The sequence below is a fragment of the Caretta caretta genome, chromosome 1, assembly GCF_965140235.1.
Source record: "Caretta caretta isolate rCarCar2 chromosome 1, rCarCar1.hap1, whole genome shotgun sequence".
Classification (NCBI taxonomy): Eukaryota; Metazoa; Chordata; order Testudines; family Cheloniidae; genus Caretta; species Caretta caretta.
Window position 1 is genome coordinate 55383898 of NC_134206.1, and position 23985 is coordinate 55407882.

At 43.8% G+C, this 23985-nt stretch overlaps 1 protein-coding gene across 1 annotated transcript in view; it reads left to right on the forward strand.

Annotated features, from left to right (window-relative positions):
• COG6 (component of oligomeric golgi complex 6) overlaps window positions 1-23985 on the forward strand; it is a 107926-nt gene that overhangs the window by 54885 nt on the left and 29056 nt on the right. Inside the window, exons 11-13 of the mRNA XM_048848552.2 lie at window positions 5958-6022; window positions 9871-9962; window positions 11781-11898. Coding sequence (XP_048704509.2) covers window positions 5958-6022; window positions 9871-9962; window positions 11781-11898 — 275 coding nt within the window. The remainder of the gene's footprint in view (window positions 1-5957; window positions 6023-9870; window positions 9963-11780; window positions 11899-23985) is intronic.

The window sequence follows — 23985 nt, forward strand, 5'->3', positions numbered from 1 at the left end:
TTTCCAAGCTGAAAAGTCCTAGCCTCTTTAATCTCTTCTCATATGGGACCCGTTCTAAAGCCCTAATCATTTTAATTGCCCTTTTGTGAACCTTTTCTAATGCCAGTATATCTTTTTTGAGATGAGGGGACCACATCTGTACGCAGTGTTCAAGGTTTGGGCATACCATGGATTTGTATAAGGGCAATAAGATATTCTCCGTCTTATTCTCTATCCCTTTTTCAATGATTCCTAACATTCTGTTTGCTTTTTTGACTGCCGCTGCACACTACGTGGACGTCTTCAGAGAACTATCCACAGTGACTCCAAGATCTTTCTCCTGATTTGTTGTAGCTAAATTAGCCCCTATCATATTGTATGTGTAGTTGGGGGTATTTTTTCCAATGTGCATTACTTTACATTTATCCACATTAAATTTCATTTGCCATTTTGTTGCCCAGTCACTTAATTTTGTGAAATCTCTTTGAAATCTCTTCACAGTCTGCTTTGGTCTTCACTGTCTTGAGCAGTTTAGTATCATCTGCAAACTTTGCCACCTCATTGTTTACCCCTTTCTCCAGATCATTTATGAATAAGTTGAATAGGATTGGTCCTAGGACTGACCCTTGGGGAAAACTACTAGTTACCCCTCTCCATTCTGAAAATTTACCATTTATTCCTACGCTTTGTTCCCTCTCTTGTAAGCAGTTCTCAATCCATGAAAGGATCTTCCCTCTTATCCCATGACAACTTAACTTACGTAAGAGCCTTTGGTGAGGGACCTTGTCGAAGGTTTTCTGGAAATCTAAGTACACTATGTCCACTGGATCCCCCTTGTCCAAGTTTGTTGACCCCTTCAAAGAACTCTAATAGATTGGTAAGACATGATTTCCCTTTACAGAAACCATGTTGACTTTTGCCCAACTATTTATGTTCTTCTATGTGTCTGACAATTTTGTTCTTTACTATTGTTTCAACTAATTTGCCCGGTATGGACATTAGACTTACTGGTCTGAAATTGCCGGGATCACCTCTAGAGCGCTTTTTAAATATTGGCGCTACGTTAGCTATCTTCCAGTCATTGGATACGAAGCTGATTTAAAGGACAGGTTACAAACCATAGTTAATAGTTCTGCAATTTCACATTTGAGTTCTTTCAGAACTCTTGGGTGAATGCCATCTAGTTCCGGTGACTTGTTACTGATAAGTTTCAGAGTAACAGCCGTGTTAGTCTGTATTCGCAAAACGAAAAGGAGTACTTGTGGCACCTTAGAGACTAACCAATTTATTTGAGCATGAGCTTTCGTGAGCTACAGCTCACTTCATCGGATGCATACAGTTTCCACGGTATGCATCCGATGAAGTGAGCTGTAGCTCACGAAAGCTCATGCTCAAATAAATTGGTTAGTCTCTAAGGTACCACAAGTACTCCTTTTCTTTTTGTTACTGATAAGTTTCTCAGTTACTTCCAAAACCTCCTCTAATGACACTTCAATCTGTTATAATTCCTCAGATTTGTCACCTACAAAAGGCTGCTCAGTTCTGGGAATCTCCCTATCATCCTCAGCCGTGAAGACTGAAGCAAAGAATTAATTTAGTTTCTCCGCAATGACTTTATCATCTTTAAGTGCTCCTTTTGTATCTCGATTATGCAGGGACCCCACTGGTTGTCTAGCAGGCTTCCTGCTTCTGATGTACTTAAAAACATTTTGTTGTTACCTTTTGAGTTTTTGGCTAGCTGTTCTTCAAACTCCTTTTTGGCTTTTCTTACTACATTTTTACGCTTAATTTGGCAGCGTTTATGCTCCTTTCTATTTACCTCACTAGGATTTGACTTCTACTTTTTAAAAGATACCTTTTTATCTCTCACTGCTTCTTTTACATGGTTGTTAAGCCAGGGTGGCTCTTTTTTAGTTCTTTTACTGTGTTTTTTAATTTGGGGTATACATTTAAGTTGAGCCTCTATTATGGTGTCTTTGAAAAGTGTCCATGCAGCTTGCAGGGATTTCACTCTAGTCACTGTACCTTTTAATTTCTGTTTAACTAACCTCCTCATTTTTACATAGTTCCCCTTTCTGAAATTAAATACCCCAGTGTTGGACTGTTGAGGTGTTCTTCCCACCACAGGAATGTTAAATGTTGTTATATTATGGTCACTATTTCCAAGCCGTCCTGTTATAGTTACTTCTTGGACCAGATCCTGCTCTCCACTCAGATCTAGATCGAGAGTTGCCTCTCCCCTTGTGGGTTCCTGTACCAGCTGCTCCAAGAAGCAGTCATTTAAGTATCGAGAAATTTTGTCTCTGCATTTCGTCCTGAGGTGACATGTACCCAGTTAATATGGGGATAAATTGAAATCCCCCACTATTATTGAGTTCTTTATTTTGATAGCCTCTCTAATCTCTGTCAGCATTTCATTGTCACTATCACTGTCCTGGTCAGGTGGTCGATAATAGATCCCTACTGTTAGAGCATGGAATTACTATCCATAGAGATTCTATGGAACATGTGGATTCATTTAAGATTTTTATTTCATTTGATTCTACATTTTCTTTCACATAGAGTGCCACTCCTCCCCCCCCCCCCCCCCCCCCCCCCCCCCCCCGCCCAAGGCATGACCTGTTCTGTCCTTCCGATATATTTTGTACCCCGGAATGATTGTGTCCCATTGATTGTCCTCACTGCACCAGGTTTCTGTGATGCCTATTATATCAATATCCCCCTTTAACACGAGGCACTCTAATTCACCCATCTTATTATTTAGACTTCTAGCATTTGTGTACAAGCACTTTAAAAGCTTGTCACTGTTTATTTGTCTGCCCTTTTCTGATGTGTCAGATTCTTTTTTATGTGCATGTTTCTAATCTGAACTGGCCCATACTTTATCCTTTTCCATCCTCTCCTTCTGACTAAAACCTAGAGACTCTCTATCAATAGACTCTCCTCTAAGAGAAGTCTCTGTCCGATCCACATGCGCCTCTGCAGCAATCGGCTTTCCCCATCTCCTAGTTTAAAAACTGCTCTGCAACCTTTTTAATGTTAAGTGCCAGCAGTCTGAATCTACTTTGGTTTAGGTGGAGCCCATCCTTCCTGTATAGGCTCCCCCTATCCCAAAAGATTCCCCAGTTCCTAATAAATCTAAACCCCTCCTCTCTACCCCATCGTCTTATCCATGCAGTGAGACTGAAGCTCTGCCTGCCTACCTGGCCCTGCGTGTGGAACTGGAAGCATTTCTGAGAAGGCTACCATAGAGGTCCTGGATTTCAGTCTCTTTCCTAGCAGCCTAAATTTGGCCTCCAGGATGTCTCTCCTTCCCTTCCCTATGTCATTGGTACCTACATGTACCACGACCACCGGCTCCTCCCCAGCACTACACATAAGTCTATCTAGATACCTCGAGAGATCCGCAACCTTTGCACCAGGCAAGCAAGTCACCATACGGTTCTCCCGGTCATCACAAACCCAGCTATCTATGTTTCTAGTGATCGAATCTCCCATTACTAACACCTGCCTTTTCCTAATGACCAGAGTTCCCTCCCCTGGAGAGGTAACCTCAGTGCGAGAGGATACCCCATCATCATCTGGAAGGAAGGTCCCAACTATGGGAAGTTTCAGAGTGGTTTCCCTCTGCTCCTGTTGACTGCTCTCCTTCCCTGGGTCTTTCATCCTCCTTAACAGTGCAGGGGCTGTCTGACTAGAGGTGGGACAAATCTACAGAGTCCCGGAAAGCCTTTTCAACATACCTCTCTGCCTTCTTTAGCTCCTCCAGTTCCACCACCCTGGCCTCCAGAGCCCATACGCGCTCTCTGAGGGCCAGGAGCTCCTTGCACCAAATGCACACACATGCCACCCGCCCACAGGGCAGGTAACCATACATGCTGCACTGAGCACAATAAACAGGATAGCCCCCACTCTGCTGCTGGGCTTCTGACTGCATTCTCTCCTACAGCTGCCTAGGTTAATGATAGGGTTTTTGTTTAAATCAAGAAGTTTTGATTAAAGTTTAGTTTAAAGGTTTTAAAGAATGGCAAGTGTACCTTGCCCCCTTCCCAACTCCCTCTCAAAGCTCCCTGTTAGCAGTCCCTGGTTGCAAAGCTCCCTGGTCACTTGCTCACTGCTTTAGAAAGCCCTGGCCTTCTTGTTAGCCCCACCCCCTGACTAAGGCTCAGCCAGTGAACAGAGGCTTCTAGATTTCAAACCTTGTTTAGAAGCTCACAGCTTCCAACTGCTGGCCACAGCACGTAGTCCTTCAAACAAACAAACAAACAAACATACAAACACAAGCTCAGCACACACCAAGTAACCCCCAAATACAAACACACACTACAGACAGCCGCTTACCCCAAGGGTCCCATATTTGCTCCTCCTTCACCTGGAGAACTCCCTCTTGAAACTCCCTGTTAGCGGTCCCTGTTCGCAAAAGTTGCCTTGTTTTAGTTGCTTCTCCATAAGCAACCTCTCTCACGTTAATACAAAATGATGTGGCTTGTCTCTGATCTTGCTTCCCAAGGATTAGTGTTCACAATTCGTGTCTTCGTTTTGTGGCTGAAAGATAATCTGTTTTGGTGTGAAATAGGGAAGTAACATGGCCTAGTGTCACCTGATTTTATCACGTGGCTTAACCACACTTAGTTGCAGTTTATCTCTGAGGTTGATCTCATGTTGATAGGTTTTAAATTACAATTATTTTTAGACAGTATTATATTGAGACCTATAGAGCAGGTATTTCCGGATGGATAAATTTGACAGTACTGCTTTTCTGTTTCATGACAAGAAGATAGGACAATAAGTTTGTTTTTTGTTGGTTTATTTTGTGAGGAAGGTTGTGTTTGCACTATTCACTTGAACTAGTTAAGGTCCCAGTGAACAAGTACACCTCTACCCTGATATAATGCAGTCCTCAGGAGACAAAAAAATCTCACTGCGTTATAGGTGAGACCGCGTTACATCGAACTTGCTTTGTCCCCTCTCCCCGTTCCTTGTTCCCTGACCGGCCCCTGACAGGCACTCACCAGCAGCGACAGGAAGCGGAGCAGCCTGGCCCCAGCCCGCTCCACTCCACCACCTCCCAGCCGCGGCACTTCACTTCCCGCTGCTGGTGGGTGCAGGGAGGTTGGGGAAAGAACGCCCCACATACTCATCTCCGGCGGGAAGCAGAGCACTGTGTCTGGGAGCGGGCTGGGGCCAGGCTGCTCTGCTTCCCGCGGCCGGTGAGTGCGTGGAGGTTAGGGAAAGGACGCCCTCCATACTCACCGGCAGCGGGAAGCGGTGTGACGCGGCCCCAGTCCACTCTGCTTTCCTAGCCCTGGCTCCAGCAATGTTGCTCGAGGGGCGGGGGGGTGTTGGGGAAAGGTCCCACACTCACCTGCGGCTGGAAGCGGAGCACCATGGCTGGGAGCAGGCTGAGTGGAGCGGGCTGGGGCCAGGCTGCTTCGCTTCCACTGCTGCCGGTGAGTGCGGGGAGGATCCCTTTCCCCAAACCCCCTCCCCTGAGCGCTGAGGCTGGGGCGAGGGAAGCGAAGCGGGCTGCTGCTCCCAGCCCCCCGCTGATCCCACAGGCCACTCTGGGACTGCGGGGCCCCCAAAAGTGCCCCCCCACAGCTCCTGCCTCCCAGGGAGCCCCTGACCGCCCCTGAGACCCTCTGCCCCTTATCCAACCCCTCGGCCCAGGCCCGGCACCCTTAACACGCTGCTCAGAGCAGCATGTTGGAGCTTTACCGCGTTGTATGCGAACCCGCGTTCTATCGGGTCGCTTTATATCAGGTTAGAGGTGTATGTGTTATGGTATGCTATGGCAGGGAACATATGGTGGTACATAGTGCATATGTATCTTATGTACTAGTTTTTCCAGGGTGCACGTAAATTGCTTTTAGTAGAGAGGTATGACCTAAGATGAAACAAAATTAGCAAATGTGTGGAAGAAAAGAAACTAAAGTAAATTTGTATAATGCTCACTGTATGTTTTCTTTTAACTGTAGGTGTGGAAGAAAATGTACAAGAAGTAGTTGGGCACATCACAGAAGGTGTCTGCAGACCTCTGAAGGTGGAATATTTTGTTTGTGTGTGCCTGCTGCTCATTAAAGCTGTATTGTGTTTTTATTGCAAAATGCATTTTGTCATATATATCAACTGAACACAATAACAGTGTATTACCACAAGTGGTAGATACATAACTTGAATATTGAGGGATTTTATTAGGGCCCTAACAAATTCACGGCCATGAAAAACACATCATGGATCATGAAATCTGGCCTTTTGTGTATTTTTACCCTATACTATACAAATTTCACAGGGGAGACCAGCATTTCTTAATTGGTGATCCTGACCTAAAAGGGAGTTACAGGGTGGGGTCACAAGGTTATTTTAGGCGGTGTGTGGTATTGCCACCCTTACTTCTGCGCGGTTTTCAGAGCTGGGCAGCCAGACTGCAGTGGCTGCTGGCTGGGCACTCAGCTCTGAAGTTCAGCGCCCCGCCAGCAGCAGTGCAAAAGTAAGGGTGGCAATACCATCCCATGCCATCCTTACTTCTGCGCTGCTGCTGGCGGTGGCTCTGCCTTCAGAACTGAGCTCGCGGCCAGCATCTGCTGCTCTCTGACTACCCAACTCTGATGGCTTTACTGTTGCCAGCAGCAGCACAGAAGTAAGGGTAGCAATATCACAACCTCCCCTATAATAACCTTGTCAGCCCCCTACAACTCCTTTTTGTGTCAGGACCCCTACAATTACAACACCATGAAATTTCAGATGGCAATATCTGAAATCATTAAATTTAGGATTTTAAAAATCCTATGACCGTGAAATTGACCAAAATTCCATATAAGCTATAAATCAGTTGTTTTTTAAAGTAGAAAAATTACGATATTTTAAGGAATTTTATTCTGTCTGACTAGTTGACTAATACTGTAAAATGTCTGGTAATCTAAATACTAAAAAGCAGGCTGTGGCTGAAATATCCCCGTGTCCTTGACTGGAGAGGTGAAAAATTGAAAGAAGGATCAGAAAGGGGGTGTGTTTGTGAAAGAAAAGACAAAGGAGAAAGCACCATTAATCATGTAACCGCCATAACATTTCACAACTTCAAAACTTACTTCTTACGATATACCACAGCACCCTCTTTTTCCCTAAGCATTTGAATGTTAAATGTTAGTGTACACTTATTTTAAGATGGACTTACTTTTCTTCTCTGATTACATCTGAATATATACCAGATTGTATATGACTTTTTTGATGGGTTAGGCTTTATTTATAAAGATGTCTCTTTCCTTGTAATTTCCTAACAATTGAAGAAATAGTTTGGTTATATGGAATAGAAATTGTCCCCATTTCTTAATGATATTTTACTTGTGCTTGTAGATCTTAAAGTTCGCCATTTTCAAGCTTGGATGCCTAAAATAAATGAGTTAAAATAAAAAGTAGGGCTGTCAATTAATCGCAGTTAACTCAAGTGATTAATGCAAAACAAATTAACTAGATTTTTTAAAAGTTGCAATTAATCACAGATTTAATTGCACTGTTAAACAATAATAGAATACCAATTTAAATTTATTACAGATATTTTTGGATGTTTTCTACAGTTTTAAACATATTGATTTCAATTACAACACACAAAGTGTACAGTGCTCACTTTATATTATGTTTTATTACAAATATTTGCACTGTAAAAAAGATAAACAAAAGACAGTATTTGTCAATTCACCTCATACAAATACTGTAGTGCAATCTCTTTAGCAATTTAGCAATCTCTAGTGCAGTCTCTTAGCAATTGGCTGAACAAGAATGGACTTGTAGGTTCTAAAGTAGGACTGAATGGACTTGTAGGTTCTAAAGTTTTACATTGTTTTGTTTTTGAGTGCAGACTTTTTAAAAAAAATTCTACATTTATAAATTGTGATTTCACGATAAAGAGATTGCACTACAGTACTTGTATGAGGTGAACTGAAAAATGCTATCTTTTGTTTATCTTTTTATTGTGCAAATATTTGTAATATATAAAGTGAGCATTGTACACTTTGTATTCTGTGTTGCAATTGAAATCAATATATTTGAAAATGTAGAAAAACATCAAAAAATATTTGATACATTTAAATTGGTATTCTGTTATTGTTTAACCGTACAATTAAAACAGTGATTAATCGTGATTATTTTGTTTAATCTCAGGATTAATTGCAATGGATCATTTTTTAAATTGTTTGACAGCCCTAATAAAAAGCAGCCTAATTTTCAGTGGCTGAAAATCTGCAACTCTCTTTTGCTTCTGTGGGATTGGAAAAATACGGCCACTTTTATTTAGGCACCTGGATATAAATTAAAGTCGAAAAATTTGATCTGAGTTAGTGACTAACTCTCCCATTTCATCATAGAGGAGACTGTGGTTAAAAATCACAAAATATTTTTTTCCTTCTGATTTAAAAGGTTTTGATATTCGACTAAAGCCAATTAAATAGGATGCTAAGAATTCTATATCTGTCCTCCCAAAACACACAACCAAAAAAAAAAAAATATCAAAAAGTGTGATGGTGATAGATGTCAGCCTGGCAAACTTGTCTGTAGGGGGTGGAGGAGCTCCCTTATAACTTTTAGCACAGTTGTTAGGGTATCACCTGGGATGTGGGAGACCCAGGAGCCAGTCCCCCCGTCCAGTGATTTGAACTGGGGACTCAACATCCTTGGTGAGTGCCCTGACCACTGGACATTAAGTTACATGGCCTCCCCTTGGCTTCTTGCTAAAATGCATAGCTACCTAATGCCAAGTGAGGTTTTGCAGCTGAGAATCCCAAGCAGAGGGAAATGCCTCCTTGCAGCCCAAACAGAGGCACCTATCCCCAAGAGGGGTGAAGTTTAATATATGCCCTTCGCTTGGCACTTCCCATTGACTAGCTTAGGCTAGGAGCTGCCTAGGGTGGTGGCTTTTGTATATCCCATTCTGATGCACCTGTCTTTCCCCATTCATTTAATAGGGAGCCTATGTGCCAAACTCAGGCTTTGTGAATCTCAGTGACCTTCTAGGTGCCTAAAATTTAGGCATGGCAATGCTCAGTGTCACCACGCCTAATATTCTTTGTGAATCTGACCCTGGGATGCTACACTGAGCAGCAGACAAATAATTTGGAAGGATGATGAATGGTTAGCAATATGTAGATGGACTTGTCACATATAAGCACTTGGGGAATAGTGCTATAATAGTCACTGACCATGATTGCTTCCTAAATGCCTAAAAACTGATTGTGGGGCAGCCCCCTTATGATCGTGTTGAGGCTGCATGTGCCATGGAGACAAAAAAAGTGAGGCCTGTTTTGCTCTGTAATCCAGCATCTCTTGGCCCAGTCAGCATGTCAATACATGTTTTGTAATAGCTTCAAATATATCTGCTTACCTACTGTTAGCATCTCTTTTCAAGATAAAGTACTGGCTAGAGGTCATGACTAGGAGGTGAGATTAAATCAGATAAAATAAACTAAATAAACCCCTTGATAGATCAGTTCTGATTATTCTGCATCTCTGCTGAGTGCTGCCATTGATGATCTATTGTAATTTAGGGATTTTGCAGCTGTTCTTGCTATTCGGGGCTGGGTGGAATTCCAGTATGTACTGGTGCTAATCCACAAAATGATCTCATTATATAGAAATTTCCAGCAACAAGTTACATACAAAACTATGGGAAACAGGGCCGTTCTTAAGGAGTGGCATACACCTGCTTGTTTTCTGCCCTTCAACTTGCTGCAAAGAAATGCCCTATTCAAGAGGAATTCTGCAATATAAGTGGACGATGTGATGTTCTTATGCTTCTTGCAAAGTTTATTTGTCCATGAATATCCCTCATGCACGTAAAAGCATCGAGGCTGTTTTTCAGAATATGCCTATAAATAAAAATGATTATTTTTTGTTTCACAGGTCAGAATTGAGCAGGTGATCATTGCTGAACCGGGAGCAGTTTTATTATACAAAATATCTAATCTTCTCAAGTTCTATCACCATACAATCAGGTATACAAAATTACAAAACATGTTAAGTAACTCTCCTGTTTGAACATGCATCAATTCTGGTACAGTAAAAAACACTCGCTCTGTTTTATTTTGTTTTGTTTGTTTTTTGGGGGGGGTTGTTGGTTTGTTTGAGTTCTGACTGTGCTCAGCCATTTACAGAACAAAGAGGAAGACACAGCCCTGACTTGAAGTAGTAATCAATTATTTTAATAGAAATCTGTCTGTAAATGGAAAAAAAAATTCAACATATAGACATACTTTATCACTCTGTAGCATTGTAGATAAAGTTCACACAAAAAACTACATTAAAAGAACATTAAGGTTGCAAAATTAAAAAAACTCCAAAGTTAGGAAATGCCAGAATTAAAGTTACTTGTGCAAACCTTAGCTTCAGTTTCAACGCTTTACACGTCTCTGAATAGGTACACTGTGAGATTTTTTTTTCAGAAGTTTATATCTTGGCAGTTTTTCATGGGAACAGTAAAAGCCACATCTCTGACATAAAGTCAACCTGCCTGCCAAGTTTTAATTCCCTACTCTAAAGAATGAGGCTGTACAGTTTCTCAATAAAAAAGTTGTAAGATTTTTTTTTTTAACATAAGTTAAACAGCATATTTTCTCCTTATCTTGTTCTCAAAATGGCAGAACCATTTTTGCTAAAACTTTCCAAAAGTAGGTGAGGAAGACAACCAGAGTACTTTTTTTTTTTTAAGCCCAAAGTTTAGCAGTTACAAGCAACTGAAAACAATCTTATAATGGGGAGTGTTTTGCAGCCTTAACTATAGGCATTGCTGCCTATACTGTATTGTTTAAAGATCAGAGATTATAGTACTGATCCTACTAGTCAAATGTTTTTTTCAGAAATAGAGGAAAACAGATCTAATTACTATAACAAGGTCTAATTTGAGAGATGGTGACTTTACTGGGGCTGATGGTTGTCTGAAAACCAAGCTGCTATTTTTTTTTAAGGATGTCACATTAATCCCACTCAGATATGATAGTTTTTACCCAAGACAGTCTGTAACTTAGAATTACTTTTAGTTTAGATGACAAACTCATATGCAAGAAGTGTGTAGAAAAGTGTCATGGCATAATGGGTATAAAACAGTTGTAGTAAAACTAATAAACTAATTTTACACTTCCAGTAGCCAAGCACGTACTCTTCAACACTTTAAAAATGTACAGTTTTATATGTGAAGAGACACATTTACCTGGAAAGTAGGGGAGGTGGAATGATGTTATCAACACATCTTTCTCATTTGGATTTTGTTCTCTGTAGCAGAAACAAAGTTGAGTATTTTTTCCCACTTATTTAAAAAGACAGTAGCATATTGGATAGGTAAATATTTTTAGCCCATCTTGAAAAAATAAAATGTTAGTTTCGTTATGGACTACGTTTTTTTTTGCTGTAAAACTGAAAATTTAGTATTTTCTCTTCCTTGTTGGCTTTAAACATTCAAACAAACAAAAATCCACCAAGGCAAAACCTGAATTGGATGCTCAGGTAATTTTCTTTTTAACAAAGCTGTAATTCCAGTATTTTTTTTTTAATTGAATATATGACTTAATTTAAGTTCTGCATATGTTATAGCAGAGATTGTTTATTATCTTGGCTGGTGGCGCTTGTTCTCACTAATCATCCTATCTTACAAATTATTATTAGCATTAGTTAATAGGGGAAGCTGTTTCCTATGACAGTTCACTGTGCATTTCCAACTTTTAGACTTGGTGTCATATTCTTGAACATTGATTAAAATATCTGGATCTGTTTTATATTTCTTTCTTGGATTTAACAAAGTATTTTCTTTTTGGTTTCAGTGGTATTTTGGGAAACAGCGCAGCCATGTTGTTAACCACAATTGAAGAAATGCATTTGTTAAGCAAAAAGATATTCTTCAATAGTCTGAGCCTACATGCAAGTAAGCTAATGGAAAAGGTTTGTTTCAGAAATATAAGCTTTTCATATTTTAAAACACATTATCCAGTTTTTCCTTAATGTAAGGAGACTGATGGAGTAAAAATTGTTGTTTACAGTTTGATTCATTATCTTAAAATTGACATTTCATGTTGCTATGTGCTCTGTGACACATACAGTAAATGAGGGTGGGATGAATTAATTATTATTCACGTTATTGTCCCTGCCAGTTGTCCAACTATATATGTGTGCGCATTTCTGATCAAAGACTTTTCGTTAGCGGCGTCTGCAGGTCTGCGCCTTGTGCTCCAGACCTTGGGTATATGGGTAGGGACAGAGGCAGCACCACTCCAGTTCCTTCTCAGCCACCTGTATAGCTTGAGACAGGGTGTTGCGGTGTCCACTAGCTAGCTCCTTAGCTTGCCTGTTTTCTTCTTTACTTTTTTCGTATTTTGTCCTTTTTTATTTAGTTTGTAGTTTTCTTCTCTGTTTTATAGCATTGGTTTGTACTTCCATGAGGGTTTCCACCCCATTCGTAGTCATGGCCTTCACCCCCACAGCCTCTCTTTTGTTTGCGGCCTGTCTTACATGGGTTATGCCCAAAACTATAGGCTTCAAACCATGCCAGATCTGTCCCTGGTCCTTTCCCCTCAGCAAGGGTCGTTCCAGCTGCCTCAGAGAGTCCCACATCCCATTGAATGTAAGGTCTGCTCCGGCTTCAAGCATAGATCCAGAAAGATGAGGGAGGACAGATTGAAACTACTCCTTATGAATTGCTCCTTGAGATCTGATGAATATACAGACCGCCCATCTGTATCGTCTCGGGTACTGCTCGACACATCCCATCCTGAGGAGTAGTGCCCAGGATCACCAGTACTGACCATGTTTCTCTTCCAGGAGGTTCTCCAGCTGTTGGAAGGACTGAATCCCTCTACTACAAGTACCAGAGAGGCATTTCCTGCCAGTACCAACATATATGCATGCCTTGACATGTCCTCCAGTACCTCCGCACCTTCACACATGAAGTCAGCCACCGGTACTGATGTGGATGATAGTACTCTCTTGGCCTCCAATACCAACATGGCCACCAGGACCAACGCCCCTAGCTCTTCCCTTGGATGCAGGGGATGACACTTCCTCTGACTTGGAAATTTCTCTCCAGGTGGTGGAATCCTTCCCATTCCAGCCTCCTTTGGTGGCATACCCAGTTGATGAGACTCTAAGGGCTAGTCATTGTCCATCCCATCCTCCCTGGCAGGAACTCCTGTGGGATTCCTTCCCCTTTGCTTATGCTCCTCCACAGTGTGTTTTTTGGAACCTGGGGCTCCCTACAGTGACCAGTTCTATAGGATGTCCCCACATAAGAAGAACAATCAAAATGAGTAGGCACCAGTAGATGGGACTCTCTTCCATAGGGAGACCCTTTGGAAGAACAGGAACTAGGGGCAGAGGAGGGGACACACCCTTCAAACAAAGCCTCTTCCTCCCCAGATGAAGTTGTTATGCCTCCTCCTACATCCTATGTTAATGATTTCAACATCTTTCGGAAACTGATCAAGAGACTGGATGAGACTTTGCAGATCCCTCTAGAGAAGATACAGGAATCTCAACAATTGTTGGTAGATATCTTGCATACCTCTTTTCAAGGCAAGCCCTTCTGCTACTGATGCCCTCTTGTTGCTGGCCCATCCCATTTTGCAAACACCAACTACCCTCCTACCTACATACAAGAAGGCTGACAAGCAGTAATGTGTGGTAGCCAAGGGCTCGGAGTACCTTTTTTCTCACCCTAGCCCAAACTCTCTGGTGGTCAACGTGGTTAACAAAAGAAAAAGATGGTGCTGATCCAGATCAGCTTTTCACGATAAGGGGCTCAAATGCCTGGACCTCTTTGGCCATAAATCGATCTCTGGCTTCACTGCAGTTCCACCATGCCTTGTTGGCAAAATGTGACTACATGAAATATAGTAAAATTTTTTCATTTTATTGACCATCTACCACAGAACCATCTACCACAAGCCCTAATCTCCAAGAGCCAGATGACTGCCAAGGCTTCTCTGTAGGCCTCTCTTGACACACATGATACCGCATCTCGCTCTATGGCAGTAGGCATAATTATGCATCAGACTCCAAGGCTGCAGTCCTCTGGTCTCCCCAGGGAAGTACAGCACATAGTGGAGAATTTTTTCTTTGAAGGAGCCATACTCTTTAGTGGCAGCATGGACAGGTCTCTCCACTCTCTCAAGGACTCTAGGGCAACATTGCGATCCCTAGGCATCTACGCTACTACAACAAAAAGAAAATGTAGATCACAGACAACCCAGTGATCTCTCCCAGTACAGTATTTCACCTCCCAGAGATGGACCAAACCTCCCCAAAAGAGGCCCAGGGTCCACAAGCAGGGGCCATCTTTCTCTGTTGCTTCCCAAGTGACTAGTTTGACCCACTGGAAGATATTCATGAATCACTCCATTGCCCTACCTTCCATCTACCCTATGGGGACTGTTTTCCTACTGTTCTGGGACATCATTACTTTGGACAAGTATCACAATAGTTTCCACGGGCTATTCTACCTAATTCAGTTCCACCCCCCTTCTCCACTCCCAGTCCCATTTCAGGGACTCATCTCTCAAGAGTCTCTAAAGACAGGAGGGTACAATCCCACAAGTTCCTCCCAACTTCAGCAGAAAATGTTTCTATTCCTATTACTACTTAGGCCCCAAGAAAAAAGAAGAATGGAGACAGATCTTGGATCTCAGGACTTAGAATACATTTTATCCATGCACAGGATGGTAAGCCCTGCAGCAATAATTTCAACTTTAGGTTTGGGAGACTGATTCATTGCCCTAAACCTCTAGGATTCATACTGTAGCTTGATTTATAGGTTGTGTTATATTGATTACAGTAGAACCTCAGAATTACGGACACCTTGGGAATGGAGGTTGTTCGTAACTCAGAACAAACCATTATGGGATGCTCCTCAGGGCGGACTGCTCAGAGCAGGGGCTCACAGTTGTGCCTGCAAACTTCAGCATCTTCACCTCCTACCTGTAAGTGGCTGCCCAGTGGGTGAATGTGTGCGTAGGTGGCTGGTTCTAGCCGCTTGGCTGCAAGAGTGCTGAGTGAGGCACCCTGGGGCACCGTAGTGTCAGTGGGCACATGGTACCCTTTAAAACTGAGCAGCTCCTCCAGAGCGCAGCATATAGGCAGGAGCTTGGGTTCCAGCAGCAAACATTCCAGGCCAGGTTCCAGCAGGAGCTTGGGAAAGGGGAGGAGGGAACTTGTGTCTCTGATTTACAGGAAAGCCACAGACCCCAGCACTGCTCCTGCTCTGGGTCTCACAACTATGCCTGTGAAACCCACCATCTTCACCTCCTACCTGTAAGTGCCTGCCCCCCATGTGGTGGGGGAGGAGACGGGCAGCCCAGATGTGCCTACCTCTAAGGTGCAATACAGGTACAGTATTTGCTGGTTTTTTGTTTTTGTCTCTGCTGCTGCCTGGTGGTGTCTGGTTGACCGGTCAGTCTGTAACCCTGGTGTTCGTATCTTTGAGATTCTACTGTACTTAAGAATTCCCCGTTATCACTTCGAGGTTTTACAGATTCTTGTCCCAAGATCAGGCTCAGTATTATTAAAATTACTGTGTAGTTGGGACCCCCTGTAAGCACAGTTGCAACACTCTGACTGTATAGGAACCCTTCTATATTTACAATAGTTTATTAATACGTTTAGCAAAATCACAAACCAATTCAGTAAGGCAGACAGAGATAATACAAAATGTACATCTGAACATCCATATACTCACAACATCCCTTCAGAACAACTTGTGATGTTGGCCATTATCTTCCTCATCACCATCACTTTCCTCCCAAGGAGTACATTTCTCTCTCTTCCCCCCCTCCTGAGCACAGGCTGGGATACAGCTTTTATGTTACACTGACACCACTATGTCTAATGCATATTCAGGAGGGGTTTCTCCTCTCTTATTTGTATTTCCTCACCCTACTAATGTTGGGGTGTCATTCTCTTGTAGGTTAGCATATTAATGATCTCAACTTATTATCATGTATGTCAGCTCATTGCCACGGCACTCTTGTGGTCAGACATTTATGGATGTTCTATCCAAAAACTGGTGTTAGCTCATGTTCCTGTGGCTAGCTGATGTCATTATGGACAAAATCCCGCCCCCATTCCTGCCCCCCCTGTGTTGCCATGCCTAGAGTGGGCCACAGATGAGAATGCCCAGACTCAGGACAGACTGCCAGAAAATAGGGCAGACACCTCAAACCGGTGGTATATTCCATCATTAGATTTCACCACGCCAGTAATAAAAGGGTACTCGTGGATTATTGTACTAGTTTACCACAGAGTACAGACAGCCAGGCAAACTGGGTCTTTTGATGTTAGATTATTAAAACCAAAGCGGCCACACATTAGGTTTTTCCAGCCCCAAAGCGTTGGTCACTCACCCAAGTTCCCTGGATACTTCAGGATCTCATCAAAAACAGCGCCGTTAGCTAATCCTTAGTAAACTAACTAAATATATATTAATTAAGAAAAAGAAATGAGTTATTAGAAAGGTTAAAAGCAGATAAAATACATTACAGTTAAATCAGAATATATGAGTCCACTTGATTGCAGAGATACCGTGTCTGCTAATTCTCCATTAGTCTTTCAGGGCTTTCCCAAAACTAGCTTTTTGGGGATTTCAGTCCAGTGGCTCAAAACTCCCCCTGTTTAGAATTCAGCAGATTAGAGATGGCAGGATCATGCCCAAGGCTTCTCTTTTTATAGTTAAAACAGGCTAGCAAGCTGACCATCGTTATTACCATGTGGGAATTTCCTTTGATGAAGAATAGGTAATTCAAACAGTCTGAATCTCTATTGTTAAACCAACCACACCCGCTTTGAAGTTAACCTTCTACTTCCCATGTATACACACATAATCCACAATGTATATTGATTTAGGTAAGGTAATTGCTGGCCATTCATTATAACAGGGCTAGATAATTGAAGACAATACAGGTAATATCATTAGTTTCATGCAGTATATACACATCTTTGATCTGAAGGTTGATTGAGTACAGGATACAGACAGATGAAAACAATACCATCCACATTTTCCTTGATCTCTTATCAACACAAGTGAATGGGCTGGTGTCTGCTAGCCCATTTAACATCCGTTTGATACAAACACACAATTGAATTAGCCTGACAGCATTGCACTGCCCCTTGACATGCCTTTAAAGGTTACACACAAGTGAACTGGCCTGTTAATTTTAACCTGAGCTGGTTTGTTAGCGTCACGCATTCTGTTTCCAGTTCCTCAAAACTTAGGGGTGACCATTAGGTCATTTGTCTGTGCCAGAGTTCATAGACCTCAAGCCTTAGGCTAACTGCTGAAGCCAGTGTCTTACAGGGTACAGGCCTGTAAGTTCCTTGCATTACTGCTGACTATAATAAAAGACAGAATATAATGAAAGCAAGACAGAGAATATAATAAAGGCAAGCTAGCCCTATGGACTACATTACTTCCACGTTGCTGTGCCTCTCTGCCACAGATACTTCCGACAGTTCATTGTGGGCAAGGAGTGCAGTGCATTGTGGGCACTATGAGTGCAGAGTTCTTCCTTTCAGCCTTTTGACCACTCCAAGGGTCTTTACAAAGGTCTTCTCAGTAGTTGCAGCCCATCTTTGACAGCTGGGAATAGTCATACTCCCCTACCTGGAGAATTGACTCCTCAAAGTTTGTTCCTTCCAGAGGTTCAGTCAGCAATCAACAAGGCCCCTAGCCCTCTTCCAGTCATTGGGTCTTTGTCTCAATGCAGAAAAATCGACAGCAACACTTGTCTAACGTATCAACTTGATCGGAACCATCCTGGACTAGATGACCAGCATGGCTGTAATAGGGTGCAGGCAGACCCCTCTATCTTCTGCCTCTTCTGCACCAACAAACCAGCAAGAGATCTCTGCTTTGGTGCAATCATCCGTGCTCTTTATTTACAGTACAAGTTCCCACCACCTTGTAGATACAGACAGCATCAGGCTCACAGCCTCAGGGACTGCTAGCTTTTGCAGCCAACAGGGGAGGGGGCCTCTAGCTCCTCCCTTTCCTCTCCCCTGGCGTCCTTCCTGCCAGCCTTTATGTAGCCCCTTGCTAACGAGGCTGGCAGCTGTCCCCTATTTGCCATTTAGGCCTGGGCTTACTCAGCCAGCTCCAGTTCCCCTTTCCTGATTGGAGCTGGTGTGACAGAGGGCTGGCTCAGGGTTACCCTGTCACAGTGACATACCAGGTTTGTCATGTTGTGCAACCTCATTTCCTCTGTGCAGCAGAGTCCTTAGACCATAGCAAGGTCTTGCCTTCAACTTCCAGGCTATGTGGCCACCTGCACATTTATAATACCCCATGCCAGACTCCATTCTTGATGCCTACAAAGCTGTCTCAAAGCCATTATACTCCCAACAAGCACTACCTGTCTGTGTGAATGTTGGTTCATCAGAGAGTCCGCAGGTCCTTCCACCACCTGAGGGATTCCTCAGTTTGTGTGGGAGACCCATTCTTTTCCCCTACAAAAGTCATCACCACAGAAACCTCACTGTTAGGTTGGGAAACTCACCTCGGAGACTTCATGGCACAAGGCAAATGGACTCCACAGAAGTCATCCCTTCATTCAACCTATTAGAACTCAGACGGTTGGATATACCTTCATTTCCTACCCAGGAACACGGGTTATATAATAAAAGTTATGATGGACAGCAGGGCAACAATGTACTATATAAACCACCAGGGAGGAGTAAAATCAAAGCCATTATGTGCAGAATCAATACAACTTTGGAATTGGTGCATACTGCACCAAATAGACCTCTCAGCAGTCCACTTTGCAGGTCTGGAGAACACTATAGCAGACACCTTGAGAAGACTTTTCTGTCAAGATCATGAATGGGAACTAAGTGATTCTGTATTTTGGAACTTCTTTATCTTCTACACCATCTCAGAGAGATCTCTTTGCAACAGTGTCCAACATAAAATGCAAACTTTTCTACTCAAGGGGAGTTTTTGGTTGTAACTCTCTGGAAATTGCCTTTCTCACTCCTTTGCCTCAAACGCTGCTACATGTCTGTCATGCAACACCGCTGCTCCTTGGGGTCCTGAAACAGGAAAGAGCATTAACTTATTCTCATAGCTCTATCATGTCTGAGGCAGGTATGATTCCCCAATCTGATTTGCCTATCCGTGAAGTCACGTCTCCACCTTCCCAGGTTGACAGACCTTGTCAAGGTTCCTTCCCCACTCTGAACTCTAGGGTGCAGATGTGGGGACCTGCATGAAAGACCCCCTAAGCTTATTCTTACCATCTTAAGTTAAAAACTTCCTCAAGGTACAAACTTTGCCTTGTCCTTGAACCCTATGCTGCCACCACCAAGCGTGCGTGTTAAACAAAAAACAGGGAAAGAGCCCACATGGAGATGTCTCCCGCCCCCCGCAAAATATCCCCCCAAGCCCTACACCCCCTTTCCTGGGGAAGGCTTGATAAAAATCCTCACCAATTTGTACAGGTGAACACAGACCCAAACCCTTGGATCTTAAGAACAATGAAATATCAATCAGGTTCTTAAAAAAAGAATTTTAATTAAAGAAAAAGTAAAAGAATCACCTCTGTAAAAATCAGGATGATAAATACCTTACAGGGTAATCCGATTCAAAACATAGAGAATCCCTCTAGGCAAAACCTTAAGTTACAAAAAGACACAAAAACAGGAATATACGTTCCATTCAACACAGCTATTTTACCAGACATTAAAAAACTAAATCAAACGCATTTCTAGCTAGATTACTTACTTACTTTTTACAGGAGTTCTGAGCTGCATTCCTGATCTGTTCCCGGCAAAAGCATCACACAGACAGCCAGACCCTTTGTCCCCCCCCCCCCCCCCCCAGCTTTGAAAGTATCTTGTCTCCTCATTGGTCATTTTGGTCAGGTGCCAGCGAGGTTATCTTAGCTTCTTAACCCTTTACAGGTGAAACGGTTTTTCCTCTGGCCAGGAGGGATTTTATAGCACTGTGGACTGAAAGGTGGTTACCCTTTCCTTTATATTTATGACATGCTCCCCAAATCACAGATAGGGTGAAACACTGGCTGTGATTTCTTCCTGGAGCGCTAGGAGAAAACAGAGTTAATAAGACACATGGACCTCTAAATATACTACCAAGCGTACAAAGACTAACAATATTTTCCACATCTCAAGGACGATTTTAACCTGTTGATTCTGGGAAACTTTCACGAGAGAGTGCATCAGCCACTTTGTTAGAAGCTCCTGAGATGTGTTGTATGTCAAAATCAAAATTTTGGAGAGCTAAACTCCACCGAATAAGATTTTTGTTATTTCCCATGGCGGTATGAAGCCACTGTAGCGCAGCATAGTTGGTCTGCAGGTGGAAACGGCGTCCCTAAACGTATGGGCGTAGCTTTTCCAGAGCGTAGACAATGGCGTAACATTCCTTTTCACTGATTGACCAGTGGCTTTCCCTCTCGGACAGCTTCTTGCTGAGAAACACGACCGGATGGAACTCTTGTTTCGATCCTTCCTGCATTAAGATTGCTCCCACACCACACTCGGACGCATCTGTGGTTACTAGGAATGGTTTGTCAAACTCTGGGGCCCTTAGCACAGGGTCAGACATGAGTGTTGCTTTAACCTGGTTAAAGGCCTTCTGACTCTCTACAGTCCACTGAACTGCATTTGGCTGTTTCTTTTTGGTTAGGTCTGTCAGTGGGGTGCGATTTGGCTGTATTGCGATACAAATCGCCTGTAATATCCAGCCAAGCCTAAGAAGGATTGGACCTGTTTCTTTGACTTTGGGACAGGCCACTTTTGGATAGCATCCACTTTGGCCTGTAGGGGGTTGATAGTTCCTTGACCCACCTGGTGTCCAAGGTAAGTCACTCTGTTTAGGCCTATTTGACACTTCTTATCCTTAACAGTTAGTCCTGCCTCCCTTATGCACTCAAAGACCTTTTGTAGATGTTCCAGGTGGTCTGCCCAGAAATAAAAAAATATGGCCGCATTGTCAAGGTAAGCGACTTGCACATTCTCCCAATCCCGCTAGGAGACCATCTACAAGTCTTTGGAAGGTGGCAGGTGCATTCCGCAGACTGAAAGGGAGCACATTAAATTCATACAGCCCGACATATGTGGTAAAGGCTGACCTTTCCTTGGCGGATTTATCTAGCAGTACCTGCCAGTACCCCTTGGTTAAGTCCAAGGTAGAGATGACCTGGGCTCGTCCCAGTTTCTCCAGTAGTTCATCTGTGCGTAGCATTAGATAGTTGTCTGGGTGAGTTACAGCATTTAGCTTACGGTAGTCCACGCAAAAACGTATCTCCCCATCTGGTTTGGGAACTAGAACCACTGGAGATGGCCATGCACTGCCAGAGGGGCGGATTACACCCATGTGTAGCATACCATGGATCTCCCGTTCTATAGCAGTTTTAGCTTGAGGAGACACCCGATAAGGTTGGGCTTTAATTGGGTGAGCATTATCTGTGTCAATGGAGTGGTATGCCTGTTCAGTCAGTCCTGGGGTGGCTGAGAACGTCGGCGTGTAGCTAGTGCACAGCTCCTTGATCTGCTGTCACTGCATACGCCCAAGGGTCATGGAGAGGTTCGCCTCTTCCACGCTACCATCACTTTTCCTTTCGTAGTGGACACCTTCAGGCCACTCAGCGTCGTCACCTCCCTGGGCTGTAAACTGACAAACCTTTAATTCTCTGGAATAAAAGGGCTTTAGAGAATTAATATGGTACACCTTAGGCTTTCGGTTGGAGGTGGGGAATGCTATGAGGTAATTAACAGCTCCCAGGCGTTCTTGGTCCGTGAATGGCCCTTCCCACGACGCTTCCATTTTATGGGCCTGAAGCGCCTTTAAGACCATGACCTGGTCTCCGAATTTGAAGGAACGCTCTCTGGCATGTTTATCATACTAGGTTTTTTGCTCTTTTTGAGCATCCTGTAAGTTTTCTTTAGCAAGGGCTAAAGAGATTCGGAGGGTGTTTTGTAGGTTGGTTACAAAATCCAGAATGTTAGTTCCTGGAGAAAGTATAAACCCCTCCCATTGCTGCTTCACCAACTGTAATGGCCCCTTAACCTCGCAGCCATATACAAGTTCAAATGGTGAAAACCTTAATCTGGGATGTGGTACAGCTCTGTAGGCAAAGAGCAACTGCTGCAACACTAGGTCCCAATCATTGGAGTGCTCATTTACAAATGTACATATCATGGCCCCCAAAGTTCCATTAAACTTCTCCACCAGGCCATTTGTTTGATGATGGTAAGGGGGTGGCAACCAAGTGATTCACCCCATGAGCTTCCCAAAGGCTTTCCATAGTGTCTGCATCTGTGAGGATGTCGGAGGGCCAACCTACCCTGGCAAAAATGTCTGTTAGTGCCTGGCACACACTTTTAGCCCTGGTGTTGCTTAGAGCTACTGCTTCTGGCCATCGGGTGGCAAAATCCATGCAAGTCAGTATGCACTGCTTTCCTCTGGGTGTTTTTTTTTTTTTTGGAAAAGGACCCAGAATATCCACAGCCACTCGCTGAAATGGAACCTCAATGCTGGGGAGTGGCTGGAGAGGGGCTTTGACCTGGTCTTGGGGTTTTCCCACTCTTTGGCACACCTCACAAGACCGGACATAAGTAGAAACATCCCTCCCAGTGGAACAACTTTCCCAAATGGTCTTTGGTTCTGTTCACCCCAGCATGGCCACTAGGATGATCGTGGGCTAAGCTTAATAGCTTTACCCGGTGTTTAGTTGGATCTACCAACTGTCTGTGAGGATGCCAGTCTTCCTGGTGTCCACCAGAAAGAGTTTCCTTGTATAAAATTCCTCTTTCTACAACAAACCTGGATTGATTAGAAGAGCTGAGAGGTGGTGGGTTGCTCCGTGCCACCGTCCAAGCTCTCTGGAGGCTTTCATCTGCTTCCTGTTCGATCTGGAACTGTTCCCTTGATGCTAGAGACATCAGTTCCTCATTGGATTGTGGACCTGGGCTTGGTCCCTCTGGAAGCGATGAAGATGACGGGGCTGTTTCCATTGACTGTGAACTGTTCTCTGCTGGTGCACTATGTTGGGGTTCAGGCTCCGGCTGAGCCTCTTGTGTAGGGTTATCTGCTGCTGCCAGTGCAGGTTCGGTGGGGCCCTCTGGTTTTGGGGTTGCAAGTACTGGATTCAGTGCTGGCAATGGTTCTGGTGTTGGTTGTTCCGCTGGTTCCAGTTCTGGGACTGGCTCTGTTTGGGTCTCTGTGACTGGGTCCACTACTGCTGTTGCAGATGTTGGCATGGGGTCCAGTTCCATCACCTCTGACCGGTTCCTGGTAGAAGTTTCCGGAACAGAGCTAGGTGTGACAGCTTGCTTAGCCTGGCTGCGGGTGACCATTCCCACCCTCTTGGCTAGCTTCACATGATTGGCCAAGTCTTCCCCCAACAGCATGGGGATGGGATAATCATCATAGACTGCAAAAGTCCATGTTCCTGACCAGCCCTAGTACTGGACCGGCAGCTAGGCTGTAGGCAAGTCAAAAGAGTTGACTTGAAGGGTTGAATCGTCACTTGGACCTCTGGGTCAATTAAATTGGAGTCCACTAAGGAAGCATGGATAGCTGACACTTGTGCTCTGATGTCCCTCCACGTGGTATCCTTCTTCCCACCCTCACTCACAGTTTCCCTCCACTCTGAGGGTATCTGGGAGGTATCTGGGCCTGAGGACCTCTGGTGTGATTCCAGTGCAATGAACTGTAATCTGTTGGGGTTCTTGGGGCAGTTGGCCTTTACATGCCCCAGCTAGTTACATTTAAAACATTGGCCAGCTGACGGGTCAGTGGGGCAAGGTGGGTTGCTGGAGAACGGGGTGGCGGGACGATAAGGTGTCTGGAGGGTTCCTTGTGGGGTAGGTGAGGCCTTGGGCTGCCCCCGGTAGTTGGGTGTGGTCTGAGGTTGTCCCTTCTGGTATCCGCTCCAACTGCAACCAGTTTTTTTCTTTTCTGCCACTTCCACCCATTTGGCTCCAATCTCTCCCACCTCGATTACAGTTTTGGGCTTCCCATCTAGG